This window comes from Arvicanthis niloticus, chromosome 2 (genome assembly GCF_011762505.2).
Source record: "Arvicanthis niloticus isolate mArvNil1 chromosome 2, mArvNil1.pat.X, whole genome shotgun sequence".
NCBI classification, from domain to species: Eukaryota; Metazoa; Chordata; class Mammalia; order Rodentia; family Muridae; genus Arvicanthis; species Arvicanthis niloticus.
In genome coordinates, this window is record NC_047659.1 from 113778460 (window position 1) to 113796158 (window position 17699).

General features: G+C 45.0%; 1 protein-coding gene and 1 long non-coding RNA gene across 2 annotated transcripts in view; one reads left to right on the forward strand and one right to left on the reverse strand.

Annotated features, from left to right (window-relative positions):
- Bfsp1 (beaded filament structural protein 1) overlaps nt 1–10288 on the reverse strand; it is a 33174-nt gene extending 22886 nt beyond the window's left edge. Inside the window, exons 1-2 of the mRNA XM_034494969.2 lie at nt 9933–10288; nt 5297–5357 (exon numbers count right to left, since the gene is read on the reverse strand). Of these exons, the coding sequence (XP_034350860.1) occupies nt 5297–5357; nt 9933–10288 (417 nt within the window). The remainder of the gene's footprint in view (nt 1–5296; nt 5358–9932) is intronic.
- Nucleotides 10289–10324: 36 nt separating this feature from the next.
- Nucleotides 10325–13460, forward strand: LOC117703392 (uncharacterized). Its single transcript, XR_013108852.1, has 4 exons — nt 10325–10468; nt 10696–10741; nt 11759–11786; nt 12588–13460. It is a non-coding gene; the product is annotated as an uncharacterized LOC117703392 (long non-coding RNA).
- Nucleotides 13461–17699: the final 4239 nt, after the last annotated feature.

Below are 17699 nucleotides of genomic sequence, written 5' to 3' on the forward strand. Positions count from 1 at the left end.
AGATATATATATATATATATATATATATATATATATATATATATATATATATATATATCACCCAAATCTTCCCAGAAACATTATAAGTTGCTCTTCACATCTGTCTGGAGGAGGCTCTGGGTGAGCTGAGGCTGCTCTCATTGGCCTCATTTCTGCTCCCCCTGCTCTTCTTCCACCTTCCTTTCCTGCAAGCCTCTCCACCCTCCAGCCTCCTCCTAGATGCACCCCTTCCCAGCCCCACCCCCCAGAGTGAGGAATTCTTGGACGTGTAGAAGCTGGTAACCCTGAAGATGGTGGATTCATTTTCCATCTTTTCTGCACTGGATCTCAGTGCCTCCTGCTCTTTGACACAGGCGACGTCAGAGCAAGTAAACTGCATGGTGTGAACCAGGCTTTGAATGTTTTTCATTGTTTTTAAGTAAACATGTGTACCTAGAAGCCACATCAATTTAAATTGTTCAATTTAAAGAAAAGAAGGAGAGTAACGCTTTAAAGTTCACTTCTTAGAGCCCTCTCAACTGATAAACAAACTCGGGAATTATTGGTAGTGGGTAATCTTCTAAGCACGTGTATGTTGCAATGAATTATAGAGGTTGTTTATTTAAAAGCCAACCTCGGTTCTTGCCATCAAAAGGCTGAGCATGTGACTAACTCTGGCCATACTGTTTTAAGTGTTATGTTGAGGGTTTTATTTCCCTTCAAAGCAAGTAACAAAGAGTGGCTTGCTCTAATGTATGTGCTGTTGAGAGCCAAAAACGTTCTGGGACGGAAGTCCAATTGCATGAGCAATGTGAACACATGACAGGAGTGTGAACAAAGAACCAAAGACTGAATCAATGTCTTCCCACAGCCACACCCAAGGGTGAAATCCTCCTGCGAGTGACATTCCAGGAAATGACCCCTGAGACTAATTGGAGAGGCAAAGAGTCGCTTTGACTAAGCAAACATCTCCAGACTTGTGGAGCAAAATCTCTGACCCATGCCTGGCAAGATGGCTGAGCAGTTACCATACTTGCTGCCAAGGCTGACTGATGATGTGAGTTCAGCTCCCAAGATCCATGTAGAAGGAGAGAACAGAGCCCTGAAGGTGTCCTCTGACCACAAGCAATGGCATATGTGACCACATACACAACAACAACAAATGCACATAAAAATGTAATCACTTTTCTGACCAACAGAATGAGAATTCCACTCTTCCAACCTCCTTCTCAGCTGACATCCACAGACAGAGAACAATGGGATACAGAGAGTGAGCCCGGCAGACAGATCACCATTGTGAACAAGGCTCGATCCTGCTAGAAACCCTGACTTGTGGAACTCTCTCCTCTGAGGGAGGGACAACTGGGGAACTTACCCACACACTGCTGACCCTCAGTGACTAAGGTTCACTTCCTGGAGTGTGCACACCCGTGCTTCTGGGCTGAGTGAGTCATGTTCCCGCAGCAAGAGGCACAGGAAGCCTTGCTGTGCCCTGCATGTGTGCTAACCGGTCAAGTGTCCCAGGATAAGGATCCACTATCAAGACCTAAAGACTGCCTTGAACCTGCAGTGCTTGACTTTGTGTCTGGTTTCTGTTTCTGTTTCTGTTTCTGATAGACTTTAGGAAGGAAAGAATAAGCCATGAATATAAAACATTCCGGTCTATGCCTGCCGTGCATGGGATGAGACGCTGCTTAAGCTCCCGGGGAGTCCATCGATGGAGGAAGAAGGAGCTGGGCTGATTTCTTTCTAGGAGTGACTCTGCCCCGTCAATAACCAGAGGCTGATCTGGGACTCCCACAAGCTGATCCATGGACCTTCCCAATCCAGTGCTTACATGACTTCACTTTAACCCAAGTGCAACTACTGTTCACTCTGGGTTTTCTTTAGAGCGATTCAGTCTTTTCCTTAGGTTTATTTGAAATGAACTTTTTTATGTAGTATGCTTTAAATAAAAAAGCAACAATAAAAATTCACAATTCAGGAGGCTGGAGTGATAAGCAGTGATACTTAAGTGATAAGTGTAAGCAGTTAAAAAGCATGTGCTGTCCTTCCAGGGGGCTCACATTCAGTTCCCAGTACCCATGTCGGGTGGTTCATAACTCATTCAAGGGAATGCCAAGTGGCTCACAACCACCTATAACTCCATCTCCATGGCATCGGATGCCCTTTGCTGACCTCCACAGGTACCTGCAGACACGTGGCATGTTCTCACACAGTCCAAACACTCACACACACACACACATAAATAAAACTTTTTTAGAAAACAGTTATAACTGGGGCTGGGGAGATGGTTGGGCAGTTAAGAACACTTTCAGAGTACCTGAGTTCAGGTCCCAGCACCCACAGAGTAACTCCTAACTATTCATAACTCCAGTTCACTAGCTCCAACTCCCCCATCTAACCTCTGCAAGCACAAGGCCGCACACATGAGAACAAAACATCCACACACACAAAATAAAGCAAATAAATCTAAAAAAAAAATTAATTCACAACTATGAAAAACTGTACTCCTCCATGAACCAGCTAGAATCCTCTCCTATTCTATCAGGTCATGAATGTCACAGTTAGGGGGAAAGGAAGCTGGTATCTGTCACACCAGATGTTCCACTCATCACCACAGATGAAGACTTCGTACTGCCATGTGACAGGAGAGTCATGCATACTGCTCAGTCATTTCAATGCTCAGGAGGCATGGGGACATTCTCCCACGGCAGCAGTGGTGGAAACTGTAATTATTCCCATTTCACAGATCCAGATGCTGAAACTCAGAGAGGTAAGGGAAGTTTCCCACCCATTCACCCCCACCCCCGCCCAGTCTCATGGATACTCAGCAGTAAGGTACGAGTCTACTAACATGCTACCCTCCTCTTTTGGACAGCACAGATCACTTGTGGGCAGGAGGGTTTTACCCTGGCCAATTCCCTGTGCTAGCTGTACCTAAACTCTCAGCAGCAATATCATAAGGGTAATTCTTGCAGGGCTGACAGTTCAAATACCCAACCTGTACACCGCTATATACACGAAGGTCATGTGGCTGCTTTCTCTGGGAGGGGATATATTTTCCTTGGTGCTCAGTTTCTATCCTGTCTGATTTTTCTGCTGAGAATGTGAGTTTCCTTTGTGATAAGAGAGAGAAGACAAAGGTTTTAAGAGCCACTGCCACTCACTTTCCATCAAGGGTAAAGGACCACTGTGATAGCACTGAGAGTCCTCTAGAGAGCCTGGATCCCCACCTAAGTGAGAGGTGCTAGTATCTGTGTCCCAGCAAACATGGCCTGGGAAGATGATGATGGGCCCTCCTCTTGCAACTTTGGGCTGTATGCACAATCAAAAATGGGATACGTTAAAGATGCTAGAACAGCTGGGTGGTCATGAAGGAAACTCCCAGCTCTGCAACAGGCCTGATGCCATCGCTCCCCCACATCTACACACTCATCCACCAACTCAGAGTCTGTGTCCTTGCAGCGCTGCTGAAGCTTATCTTTACCACCATATTCCTGTTGTGTCTAACATGCTTACATGCCCTCTCTCGACCTGAGACAGTGCCGAGCGATAACCGATGCCCTCTCATTAATCGTCCATGGCACCCCTCTCCCACGGCCGTGGTTTGAATAACACATTAGCTGCTCGCACAGAGAATGGGCACCAGATGCAGGTAATGTTGACAAAAAAAAACGAAATTGGGCTTCCCAAATGTTTAGTTCTGATTTTACTACCACTTTGACATCAGAGTCCAGACAAAGCTGGAAGAGGCAAATATCCTGAGTATCCCCTACTGTCTAAAGTGGCTGCCAGCATATGGGGAGAACTGTAAAGCGAATCTGTGCTCAAGAGGGAAGAGTTTTGTCTAAGTTAGGACATCTATTGCTGTGATAACACCATGAGCAAAGGCAGCCTGGAGAGGAAAGGACTTATGGCAGCTTACACCTCTCAGGTCACACTCTGTCACTGAATCAAGTCAGGGCAAGAACTCAAAGCAGGAACTTGGAGGCCAGAACTGAAGCAGAGGCCGTGGAAGAGTGCTGCTTACTTGTTTGTTCCTCGGGCCTTGCTCAGCCTGCTTTCTTATACCATCCAGGACCACCAGCCCAGGGGGTCTCCTATCAATCATGAATCAAGAGATGCCCTACAGACTTGCTAACCTACAGGCAATCTGGTGTGAGCATTTTCCCAACTGACATTCCCTCTTCTCAGACGACTCTAGTTTGTGTCAAGTTGACAAAACGAAAAAAACAGGACAAGTTCAGCGTCTCATCAGCGAGAGGGATGAGGCTGTGAGCAGGGGAGAGTGGAGGGCCGGCAGCCCACATGCCCTCAACAGCACCCCATGTCTCCTTCCACCCCAAATCGTGAGCTCTGGCATGACCAGAAAAGATGGTTCTTGTAGCTGCTTAGCCATGCCTATGTCTGTCCAGCCCTTCTGTCTAAAACAGAATCTGCTACTCAAAGCAGAACTCTCCCAGCTCCAGCAGAAAATCCAATTCAGCTGATGATGTACAACTGGAAAAAGGAAACTGCCCTCCCTAGGAACAACTTCATACAACCATTGTAGGAATGTTCCAGAATCCCTGGCACCTCCCCTGTGGCTGTTTCTGGGCTTCAAAAAGAGGGAGCTTCAAGGGAAATGGACGTTTCTTCCTCTCTTCCTTGAGTCCTTTGCTTCAGAAAAGCAACCTCAACACTATTAGCCAAGAGAACAGAGGCATCAATTTATACAATAAACACTGTTGTTTGTGATCCATTGATCTGGATAAAGCATCAGTGGGCTCTTGGCTGTAATGCTATCATATTTTGATAGCCTAGAACTATGGTCCATGTGTTGGGAGCTTGGTCTTCAGGGCAGAGGCATTAAGAGTAATAGGACATTCAAAGGGTGGGGCATAGTGGGAGGGCCTTTCATCCTCAACCCCAACTATGGCTTCCTATTGTGCCATGCAAACTCACCTCACATGTTCACACAACTGAACTAAGCCAGAGGTCCCCTTCACCAGACCCAGTGCCATGTGTTTGTACTAGCAACTTCCAAAACTGCGAGATAAAGAATTCTCTCTTTGTCACAAATTTCCCATCCCTGGGTATTTCATTATATTATGGGAAACAGGTTAACACACCTAGCATAACATATCAGCTTCATGGTCTATGTGCTTTTGTGTGTCTGTTCACTCACAGAGACTCATGGACATTGAGAAGTCACAGAAGAAAATGGTAGTAAGACAAACCCTAAATTAAAGGGAAGTGGGTTATGGGAACCACCACTCCTACCATTCCGTGGCTGTAAGGAAGCTCCTGAAACCCACGGCTGTGGTCCGCTCACCTTGTTAAGCCGCTCCAGCATTTCCTTTAGCACCAACTGACATTCACACTCATTTTCGTATCTGCGAATTAGACACACAGGCAAGTTAGACAGCTTCTAGACTTTCACAGCTACAGATCACAGAACCAATGCAAAGTTCAATCTCACATAACACCATGCCCTTTTCTTTAAGGAGGCGATTTTCATCTTAAAGAAATAGCTAGTTCCGCACATCCTTGCCCACTGCTTCCCAATAAGTTCCATACCGTCAAGCACATAGGAAATGTAACTAATGGGAAAATATAAACGACATAGAAGTCTTCCACGCTGGAACACCTCAGCCGCTTCCCACCCAGCACCTGAGGATGACAGCATTATAAGTCAGCATAGCTGTAACCCAAACATGGGACAGAGACAGGAAGGCTGCCCTGCTCAGTCTGTAACAAATGACAGATTTCCTCCACTGCTGTGCTCCTTCACACCTGCAACACGTCAATGTTTCTGTATTATATTATTTATCCTCACAACCAAAGAAAAGAATTATTGCTACCTTTGGGGGAGGGATGAGGAGCAGGGTTGAGAACCTTGCTCAGAGGCTAGGGATATGGGATATGACTCAGTGCTAATGTGGTTACTGTCCAACCATGAGAACCTGAGTCTTTCTCCCATTTCTATTAGTTTGGAATCTTTCCGAAGCCAAGAAGTAGCTTATTTGAGAAAGGGCCCCAAGGAGCATTGAGCAAGGAGTAAAGAAGGGTGATAGGCGGCCAGTGCCAAGTGTGTTGGCAAGAAAGCTAGCACCATGGGCAACTAGCATGTGCATTAGTTATCCAAGCTAGGGGATTTCTCTGACTAATGACCTTTGTCAGAGGCTCATGGCTGCTCCTCCCTTCCTTTTTAAAGCTGAATGCTATTCTATTTTATGATGTAATACCATATTTGCTTAGACATACATCTGAGAACGGCACCTCGGTACTTATACATTTTAGCTATTGTGAATGGTACTTCTGTGAACATGGGTGCACAGCTATCCTTTTCCAGAGCCAGATTCCAAGTATTTCGAGTGGATGCTGACCAAGAGAAATGCTGTGTCATGGGATAATACCATGTTTAGCTTTGGGAGCGAGTCCTCACCATAGCAGCTGTGTGCCCTCACCTTCCTATCGGGGAGGCCCAGTGAAGTCCATCCTTACGAACACTTGTCCTGTCCTTATCCATCCTAATGGACACAGAGTGGGCCCACATCACTTTGGTGCTTCTGTTACCGCAGAAACCAATTCTAATTAACACTGAGCTCAATCCACACCACACGACTTTCTGAGGCCTGTTCATCTTGGTCTGTGAATCAAAGTCAAGTACTGACAGCCATGGAAGGTGCTGTGTCTAACCTCTGTGTTCTCAGACTTAAAAGGGCTGGAAGGACAACCAAACCCAACCAGTATTGCACGCCAGTTCCAAGAGCAGCTTGCTGTACCTTAAGTGTTTCTAAACTAGTTTTACATTTCACACCAAGAGGTCATTTGCTCTCATTCCTCTTTGTGTGGCTCTAATTTTGTTTTCTAAATAGGTAATTATCTTTGAGAATAACATTGTTAACAAAAATCTAATTTTCTCATGGCTTTTTTCCTGCTAGAAACATCTAAGACTCTCTGCAACTTAACAATACATTTGGTAATGAGCACAGCAACACAGTCTCATGGGTAATTTTCATACTTTAAAGATCCATCTAGATATATTAAAAGAGAAGTGATCTCATTATATAAAATTAATGATAAGAATTTCCATATTCACATCAGTGAGTTCATAAAGTAAAACACACTTTGTTTTCCATTATCTAGTTGTTTATATAAATTATTGTTTTGTTTCCAGCAATTTGGATAATTGATTATATTCATCATTGTATTTTGGTGATTTTCCTAGTTTTTATAGTTCTTGTTGTTTACTGTTTTATTTAGTCTTTGATGCGCTGAAAACATGGCTGTGAAATTAGTCACGTTCCAGATGGACAGCATGTCTAACAGGCTGTGGGCCTCAAGGCTCCTGCTTTCCGCTTACCTAATGACTCTCCCCTGCCCCTGGCTACACAACAGTTCACCTTGAGAAGGAAAAACCAAATTTGGGATGCAAATCGGTGTGAGAGAGAGAGAGAGGGAGAGGGAGAGGGAGAGAGAGAGAGAGAGAGAGAGAGAGAGAGAGAGAGAGAGAACCATGAATGAGGATGAGTGTGGAGTGGTGTGTGTGTGCGTGTGTGTGTGTGCGTGCGTGCGTGCGTGCGTGCGTGTGTGTGTGTGTGTGTGTGTGTGTGTGTGTTTATAAAGATTTTCAAATCCCACTAACACAAAAATATTAAAACTTCTCCTTGGGGAAATGGTAGTAAATAAGCCAACAAGGTACTAAATCAACCACAGAGTGTGAAGAACCGCTCCATGGTGGCCATGCAACTCCATCAGGGCCTTCTACCCCACCTTTGATTATTCAATTCTCAGATAAAAGGCACAGGAGGCCTTTATTATATGCCCAGCTATTGGCTGTTGGCAACTTTACTTAATAATAGTTTTAAATCAAGGAACAAGATTTTAATGTACATGTGGATTCACCCATTCCTGGGGAGCTAGGCCTTGGGAGCAAGTACTCATCATTACAATAATGTCAAAAGATCAAACCTCAACAACCAGGAAATCTCAACATAGTTGTTCCCCAGTGAGGTCTCATGGGAGTCACGTTCATCCAAATCACAACAGATGACAGCCATCTGGGGACCCAGGGCAACCCATCACGCTGCTTTGGGTATCTGAGCTATATGACACTGTGAATGTTTTTAATACCACCTAACAGTATATGCCAAAAAATTATGATGGTATTTTCACATTATGTGTACTTTACCACCCCCACCCAAAGAAGGAGGGCTACTGAACTACCCAAATGGAATACGCAGTTTAGTGTGGCATTCCATAGTCTACAAAATCCAGAAGGGTTAAAGTAAGGGTACAGTTCGGTTGGTAGAAAGCTTGCCCAGAATGCACAAAGTCCTAGATTTGATCACAACACCAAATTCCAAACACATCTGTAATCCCAGCTCTAAGCAGGTGGAGGCGGAGGATCAAAAAAAAAAAAAAAAAAATCCAAGGTCATGCTGGGCAGTGGTGGTGTAAGCCTTTAATCCCAGCACTCTGGAAGCAGAGGCAGGCAAATCTCTGTGAGTTCAAGCCTGGTCTACAGAGTGAGTTCTATAACAGCCAAAGCCACATAAAAAGAAACCCTGTCTTAGTGGGAAAAAAAAATCCAAGCCATGCTTAGTTACAGCACCCAGGCCAAGGCTAGGCTGCAGCTGTGCACACTTCCATGTGCATCCTGGTACACCAGCTTCATCTGAAGGAGAGCCTATCTCTGCCCACACTCTACAGGGATCCAGTAATAGATTTTCCAAGACTCTTTTTTGGGCAGAGTGTACAGCCAGGACAAGCCTCTGTTCAAGCCCTGCCCCTCACAGGCTCACCGGTTCCTAGGGTTCAAAACCAGGAACAGAAAGATTGATGAATGTAATAAACTATCCAGCACTTCAATAAATTCTCACTATGCTGCATTTTAACCTTTATAATGGAAATAGCCGTTGGACTTGATAAACAAGCTTTAAAATATACACATTCACTCATTCAAACATAATTCCCAGATGTCACCCACAACACCGTGAAGACAATTAGACTTGGCATGTGTGGATCTGGATGCCATGTCCGGCACCGGCATTCATTAAGGGAGTGATCTTCTCCAGATCCCTTCCTCCTGTTCTGAGCCTCAGTCTCTCTATAAAGGATCTGGTAGAATTTGGCTGTGAAGGTTATATGGCATTAGGACTTCTCAAAAGCATGATACTGACCAATGACTACCAAAGCTCTTCTCACAAAAGCTAAGTAATGAAACCGACATAGGTATCCAACAACAGAGTACTGGATAAAGAAAACATAATGACAGACAGATGAAATAAGGACAGACAGATGATGTGTATGTGAATTTTTTTTCAGCCATAAGAAAAGAAAATTATGTTGTTCTCAGGAAAATGGACGCAACTGGAGATTAACATTAAGCCAATTTCAGAAAGCAAATAAATGTTTTCTCTCATTTGTAGGTCCTAGATTGTATATAGTCATATAAAGTCATACACACGCACATTGAAAGAAACGAAATTGTATAGGGCAAAGGGGAGATAAATGGGATGGAGGAAGGTAAAGTATCCAGGGAAGAGTGTGGTTAAGGTACAATATATACCTGTATGAAAACTAAATCGAAAAAAAAGTATGGAGTCAAAGAAATGGGTCGTGTGAGCGTGCGTATTCTGAAATTATAGAACTGGGACTCACTGGGAACTGGGAGGCTGCAGCTCTGGGGTGGTGCAAACCACCTTGTTTATTTGGGCATTGGCTCAAGTTAAGCACCAATAACTCGAACAATGCATTTAAAACCTGTGCGGTCCATTGCATGTTCTACCTAACATCCCAAAACATAGGAAAAGTAAAGGAAGCCGGAACCGGAAAGTGTCATGGGCGTCTTTAAGACTCGTGCATCCCGACGCCCCTCTCTCCGCGGAACAGTCTGCACTTGCCCCCCACGCCTCCCGCCACGTTGCACACGGGGCCTCAGTTTCCCCAACCCTGCCTCTTACTTGCTGCGGAACTCGTCGAGCGCGCGCTGCGCCTCGGCCTCCTGCCTCTCCAGCCGCGCGTGCTCGGCTGCCAGGTCCCGGGTGCGCTGCAGATTGGCCTCGACGTGGCGGGCAAGCGCGTCCTCGGGCCCGGGCTGCTCGCCCAGGCGCTGGAAGGCGTCGAGCTGCCGCCGCAGGCCGGCGTGGCGCTGCTGGAGCGCGCGGGCCCGCTGGACCTGGGCGGCCACGCGCTCGCCCAGCGCCTGCAGCGCCGCCAGGCCGGGCGCGGTTCCCCCGGGCTGGGCGGCGGGGCCCGCGGGCTGGGCGCGCTCGTAGCGCTCCTGGCGGGCCTGGAAGACGTAGCTGCGGCGGTACATGGCTCCCGGAAGGCCGCGGCCTGCTCCGCGCCTGCTAAATAACCGGGCCGGCCGCGCTGGGACGTTCCAGAGCCGGTCAGCAGATGTGCCCTCGGAGCGGGCGCCCAACAATGCAGAGCCTCGGCCGCTTTGTGTACGGGATTAGCCGCCCATACAGCTCCCGGGCGAAAGGGACATCAGGCGAGGATCTCTTTGTTCCGCCATTGTGGAGGCCTGTTGCTGTGTGACTGCGTGGAGGGTCAGGGGGATGAGAAACGCATGATGCTCTTTTGACTGGTCCTGGGTGTAGGCCACCCAAGGCCAGCTTGCTAAAGTCCTGCAGCAGAGGGCCTGGCACTTTCTCCTGTCCCTTCTAGCTTTCGTTATGGAACTTACTTAACGCCAGTTTTGTTTGTTGTTGATTTCAGGTTTTAAAGGCGTTACAATTATAACATGTTGCTGAGGCAGTCTCAGGTAGGGCTTCCTCACTACGCATGCAGATAAAATGTGTAAGTGTTGAGCTGTCCTCCTAGTAATTTCTTTACTACTGTTTGTGTGTGTTTGTGAGGACTCGACAACATGTTCAGTGACTTAGGAAGACTGGTGATACTGAGCCATCACCGTTGCTTTTTCACCAAGGAGGTGAGGCTAACAAATCCTTACAGTGTAAGGATTTAATAAACTATCCAGTTCTCAAATAAAAAAAAAAATCTCATTATGCTTCATTTTAACTTTCATTATGGAAATAGCAGTTGGAGTTGAAAACAAGCTTTGAAATATATACATTCACTCAATTTGATAGTTTGGCTTGGAAACATTCAAAAGTAAAATTAATGTTGAAAATAGTGAACTATTTGATGAGATTATTCCTGGACATAAATACTTGTCATATTAAAATATTTAAAGATTCATTATCAAAGGCTGAGGAGATAGCTCAGTGGGACCTGAGTTCAAATCCTTGGCACCCAGGAAAAGCTGGCATGGTTAAGTATGCCTGTAACTCCAACATTAGAGATGGAGAAACAGCGAGCCTTCAGTTCAGTGAGAGACCCTTCGTCAAGGCAGTAAGGCAGAAGGCAGTGAGGAAGACACTAAATGCTCTCCTCTGACCACGGCGTATATGTGCACACATACTCACATTTCTAGAAGCACATACTCAGCAGTGCATGTATGTCACACACAAATTTAAAAAATCAAAAGGATTGGTATCTTTTAAATTAAGCATTAGCAAACAATACCATATATTACCAACCATATGGATTACACATAATTATGCTACAAATTAAAGTCACGTATTAAAAATAGAAAAAAATCACTGAGATCTTTGTTTAGTTGATTATCACTCCAAGAATCATGTATAATAAAGGATTCAGTCTGGAACAAAGCAATTTACAATCTGTTTGTGTGGTGGTGGTGGTATGGTCATTCATTCTCTCTCTCTCTTCCTTTCCCCTTCCCTCTCTCCTTCCTTCCCTCTCCTGAGACATTTAGGCTTTCATGGCCAAGTGGAGGAGAGCACGTGAGTATTTTTGAACGTTTCCCACACACTGCTGGTAGCATGGTGAATTGATTTCCAACTTCCCAGAGAGCAAAACCCACATGGAACGGGTACCATAAATCATCCCTGGCGTTTGACATCATGTGTTAATCAGTCGTTGCTACAGAACAAACCACCCCAACCTAAGTGTCGAGCCATGACAAGTATTTATCACTGCTCTCGGTCCCCGGCCCTGATGAACGGTTCTAGCTGCAGGTCTTTGCTCGGCTGAGACAGCCCATAGCTCTCTTCCTTCTGAATTGGCAATGCCAGAAGCCCTGCCAAACAGGTTCATCCAGGCTTTCCTCTGCAGCAAGTCCACTCACATCCAGTTGCTCAGTCAAATTACAGGGTCACAGACAGCCAAAGTGGGGACTTCCATGGGAGTCTGGGAGATGACTCAGTAAAGTGCTCACTGCTAAGCCTGAGTATCTGACTTCCCCACCCCCGCTCCTCCAAACCCATGTAGAAGGAGAATTTTTTTTGTCACACATCTATGTAACCCCAATGCTGGAGCTGGGGGACAAACAAGCAGATCTAGGGTGCTCTCCAGCCTGCCAGTTTCCTGAACCAGTGAGTGAGCTGTAAGCTCAATAAGAGACCCTGTCTGAGAGAATAAGGTATAGGGTAAGAGAGGAAGACACCTGGAGTCATAGGCGGGCATATGTACATACAAGTGGGTGGAGTGGGATGGGGTGGCTCACTCGGACCGTGACAAGGATTTCAGGGTATTATCCCATCACACTAGAGAGAAGAATCAATATCAATTCATCTACCCCACAGAATAATCCCACTGGAAAGAAATGCATCCCAGAAAAAGACCAAAGGACGAAGAAAACATTGTTTCCATATAATGCAGTGCAACGAGTATTTTTCAGACTATCTACTAATAAGCCAGATGGGGTGATGTATCCATCTACTCTGTTAATAGTTGAACAAGGTGATGTTTCTCCTGTCAAGAAATAAAACATGTCATAGACTGTAATCTTCCTCCCAGCTTGCTTTTAGTCAGCAAACTAGAACAGTAGTTTACATTGGCATGTAAGCTGTTTTATGCTGTGGTAACAGTACCCCAGTGTTAGGGGTGTAAACAACAAAGATTTGCTTACTGCTCCTGAGATGCATCTGTCTGGAGTTAGCTATAACCTTTGCCCTGCGTACTTACTGAAGTAGCTACTGTTTTTGAGTACTTGTATGCGTCTTAGAGAAAGAACGGCACTATGGCTGGTTTTGAACATTTCCAGACAATATCAGTGGAGCCAAAGCAAATACTTGGCCCCACTTAATTCCAAGAGCACGACTAAGTTAACAGAAGAGATGAGAGCTGGTCCTACATCAACAACCCAAAGATTGTATGCTGGTAAGCAATCAAAAGGAACAGAGCTTCATCATTGTCAGGAGCCGCGGTGAGCATGACAACATTCACCATTACAAGATGGCGCGGACATCCTGTGCTCCCACAAGTAAACAACTAAACTGCGCAGGTGCAAAAGGCAAAAGCGCGCCAAGCCACTGCCCATCCCGGGGCGTAATATGGGGTGATGAGTGAACAGCCAATCAGAAGTGAACACGCCACTCTAGGGTACATATAGCAGTGCCTTTCCCGGGATTGGTGTCTTCTGCTTCTGCTGATACAAGAATAAAGCCGCTGTAGTAACTACCCAAACACTGCCTCACGTGTCTCTTTCGAGGGTGAAGGGGACTCGGAAGGGGCGCGGAATACATCATCATCATCAAGAATATGTATGTGATAAAGCAGTCATGAATGAATGAAGTAGTTGGGTCTAGAGACATGTAGGGAGAGAGAATTTCAACAGGCCATAGGACAGTTTCACTAAATAGAATTAAGAGGCACTAGTCTGGGGGCTGGAGAGATGGCTCACTGGTTAAGAGCACTCACTGGCTATGCTTCCAAAGGACCCAGGTTCAATTCCCAGCACCCACATGGCAACTTACAACTGCCTTATAACTCCAATTCCAGGGGATCCAACACTGTCACACAGTCATACATGCAGAGTAAACAACAACACCCAGAAAATGAGTGTTACTAGAATCAAAAAGACACAAGGTTAAATTCTGGACCCACCACTTCAGTAAGTGATTGAACCAACCTCAGTATGGCAGTGAGAAAAAGGAGACGAAACACTCACAGATAGAGCAGGGTAAGCACACTTCTCTTTTGCACATTGACATTTCCTATCCCAGAATATTACAGGGAGAACCCTCTTTCGTGCTTGTGTTCTGGTGGCAGAACTCAGGTGTGCCCTCAGTGTGACCGTGAGAGAGCATTCTGAAAGTCCCAGGTAAGAAACATCCTGGTAACAAACCAAAAGGGGTGGAGTTCCTTAAAACCTAAATTTGATTTCTCGGTTAATACCATTATACCTTGAATGAGGTGGCATCTCAGAGAAGTTTTAATTTGCATTTCTCTGCTGGCTAATAATACTGAACACTTTAAAAATGTTTATTAACCAAGGTTTTTTGCTTTGTTTTTTAATAATTGATTTAATCTTTAAAAAAAATTCCTCACATGTCCTTCTTGCTTGTTATAGGGTAAATTGTGCTTCCCCTGCCCACCCCCACACCACACACCTCACATGTTTAACTCCTGACCCTCTAATAATGTGATTTCACCTGGAGATGGGTCCTTTAAAAAGGCAATTAGGAATAACTGATGCAAGTAGGGTGTGCCTTCACATGGCTGGTGTCCTTATGAGAGGAGATTAGAACACAGGCACACAGGGGAAGAAGACAACCATCTGAAAACCAAACAGAGAGGCCCTGTAATGAATGCCTTGATGTCAAATGGCCAACCCCTAGGCCAGGAGAAGTAAAGGTCTGATGTTTAAGCTGCCTGGCCTGTGACCCTTGCTCTCATCCTTTCCCATGACATGTAGATGTCTGCCACCAGAGGGCAGCAGGCATATGCCCAGCTGCAGTGCTTGACGCCTTCCTGGCAAACTGCACCAGCTCAGAAGGTAAGACAGCTAGGGAAGACCTGGGAAGACCAGAAGACTCTAGGATCCCTGCTTAATGTAGCCCATGGTCCAGCCAGGCCTCATCTCTAAAGACTTAAGCAGCCTATGCTCAGTGTCCCAGGAGTGGTAAGCTGATATGAAGGGTGACAACACACTCAGAAGTCACTCCAACTGTACATACACAGTTAACTCCGAGAAGCTTCTGGAAAGCAAAACTTGATAGTCAAGCACTACCAAGACAATAAAGTGCTTAAGCTTCCTATTCTCTTTGACCAACTGAAAGATCAGATGACCCAAATTTATGTGAGGACAGTTGACTTCTTGGAATGCAAGATGCTAAAAACAAGAAACACTGGAAAGAGTGTTACTGCAACAATTGTTGAGATTTGAATGTGGAATGTGGATTAGCTAACATATCAAAACAGATGTAAGATTACTTATCTTCATCATTGTATTTAGGACATGTGAAAACTGTTCTTTAGAGACACACTGGGTTAGGAATAAAGAGGTAGGAATGTGGCTTAGATACATACAAATAGATTCATAGAATAACAAAGCAAGTCCACCAAAATGTAAAGAACTGATGGGTTTGGCCGGGTAAACGGGATGGCCCTCATTACTTCTCTCAAGTTTTCTGTAAGTTTGACATTATAACAAAAGAAAAACTTACAGCCTCAGATCCCAAGAACTTCAGAAAAATTGTAATGATAACAAATAGATGTATATTTATACATATATATTACTTGAGAGTTCCGTACATACATACAATGTATTTTGATTTATGTAACCCTCACACCTCCTCCAATTCTTCCAGGCAACCAAGACTCCCTTCCAACTTTATGACTTTTTAAAATATTTTTTTTTATTTTATGTGTATGGGCATTTTACCTGTGTGTGTGTGTGTGTGTGTGTGTGTGTGTGTGTGTGTGTGTGTGTGTGTACCATGTAAATATCTCATGCTCAGGGAAATCAGAAAAGGGTGTCAGATCCCCTGGAATTGGAGTTATGGGTAGTTATGAACCATCATGTGGGTGTTGAGAACTGAACCCAGGTCCTCTGTAAGAACTACAGGGTTCTTAACTGCTGAGCCATCTCTCCAGCTCTCTTTCCTCCTCCCTCCTTCCCTCCTCCCTCCTTCCCTCCTCCTCTCTTCCTCCTCTCCTCTTTTTCTCCCCTCTCCTCCTCTCTTCTGCCCCTCTTCCTTTTCCCATTCTCCTCTCCTCTTCTTCTTCTCCTTCCCCACTCCTCTTTCTCCTTCTCTGCTCCCCCTTCTCCTTCTTCTTTAAACAAATAACCCATTGAGTCTGATTAATGCTGCTTATATGACATGGGTGAGAAACCATCCTCTGGAGCAGAATAAATTGACCAGGAACCACATCCCTAAGGAACTTTAAAGCCGATACTTCTTAATAACAATTTGAAATGCAAGAAATTATCCACTGATGCCCCAGATGGAGTGGTCTCAGCATCCACAATGTCACTGACAGCTAGGAGCAGTGTTTAAGTCTGCCATATGACTTTATCATGCTGGGGATCTTAAGTTATATCAGCTCTTGCATTTCTTGCACGTAAAACAATGGGATACATCCTTAGGATGTTATTGATGTTCGCACCAATTCATCTTCACTCTGGCTGTGAATGAAAAATAGCCCTATCAGGACCTCTGGCTGTAGAAACATGTCGTTGTCCCTACAGGCTTCATCATCCTGGCTGAGTATAGAGAAGGCTCTTCCTCAGCTATCACTTCTGTGGATATCAGTCTCCCCCTGGTAACCAGATGTTTGCTCTGTACATCTCTTTAAGATGGAACATTGATGGCTCAGCAGTTAAAAGCACTTGTTCTTGCAAAGGATTCACATTCAGTTTCCCATATGGTGGATTACAACCATCTGTAACTCCAGTTCCAGAGAATCTAATGCCCTCTTCTTTGCAGGCACCAGGCATTTACATGGTGCACATGCGTTCATGCAGGAAGAGGAAAAAACAAACATAAAAATAATTTTTTTTTTAAGTTGTAACACCATTAAACATAACATTGCACTCTCAAATTAGCCAGCCTACTTTGGGACCACAACTTCTTTGCTTCTGTGAATTAATTGGTTTGATGGATATCAGGCCTTCTGGCCAACTGGCATGCCCACACTACCTTAACAAAAGGATACTCTGAGGCTGCAGACATGGCTCAGCACTTCAGATCACTCATTAGCTGCTTCTCCAGAGGACCAGAATCCCATTGACCACACCCACATGATTGCTAGCAACCATCTGTAACTCTAGTCCCAGAAGATGCCACACTTTCTTCTGGATTCCATGGGCAGTGCATACAGGCCAAACACCCACACATCTAAAATAAAAACAAAAAAGGAAACATTTTAAGCAGATACTTTAGGCTTGATATGATGGCCATGCCTTAAATCAGAGGCTGAGGCAGGCAGATCTCTGTGAGCTCAAAGTCAGGCTGGTCTACAGGGCAAGTTTCAGGCCAGCCAGGGCCATGGAATGAGACCCTGATTTTTTTTTTTTTAAGATTTATTTATTTATTTTATGTATATGAGTTTTATGTGTATGAGTACACTGTTGCTGTCTTCAGACACATTAAAAGAGAGCATTGGCTCCCATTACAGATGGTTGTGAGCCATCATGTGGTTGCTGGGAATTGAACTGAAGATCTTTGACAGAGTACCCAGTGCTCTTAACTGCTGAGCCATCTCTCCAGCCCAAGACTCTGTCTTAAAAAAAATAAAAATTGTTGTTTGGTTCATGGTAATCAGGCAAAGGTGTTTGCCTGATTACCTGAGTTCTAGCCCCAGAACCCACATGGTGGAAGGCGAAAACCATCCCACAAAGGTTATTTCCTGACTTTCATACCTGTACTGTGACACACACACACACACACACACACACACACACACACAGG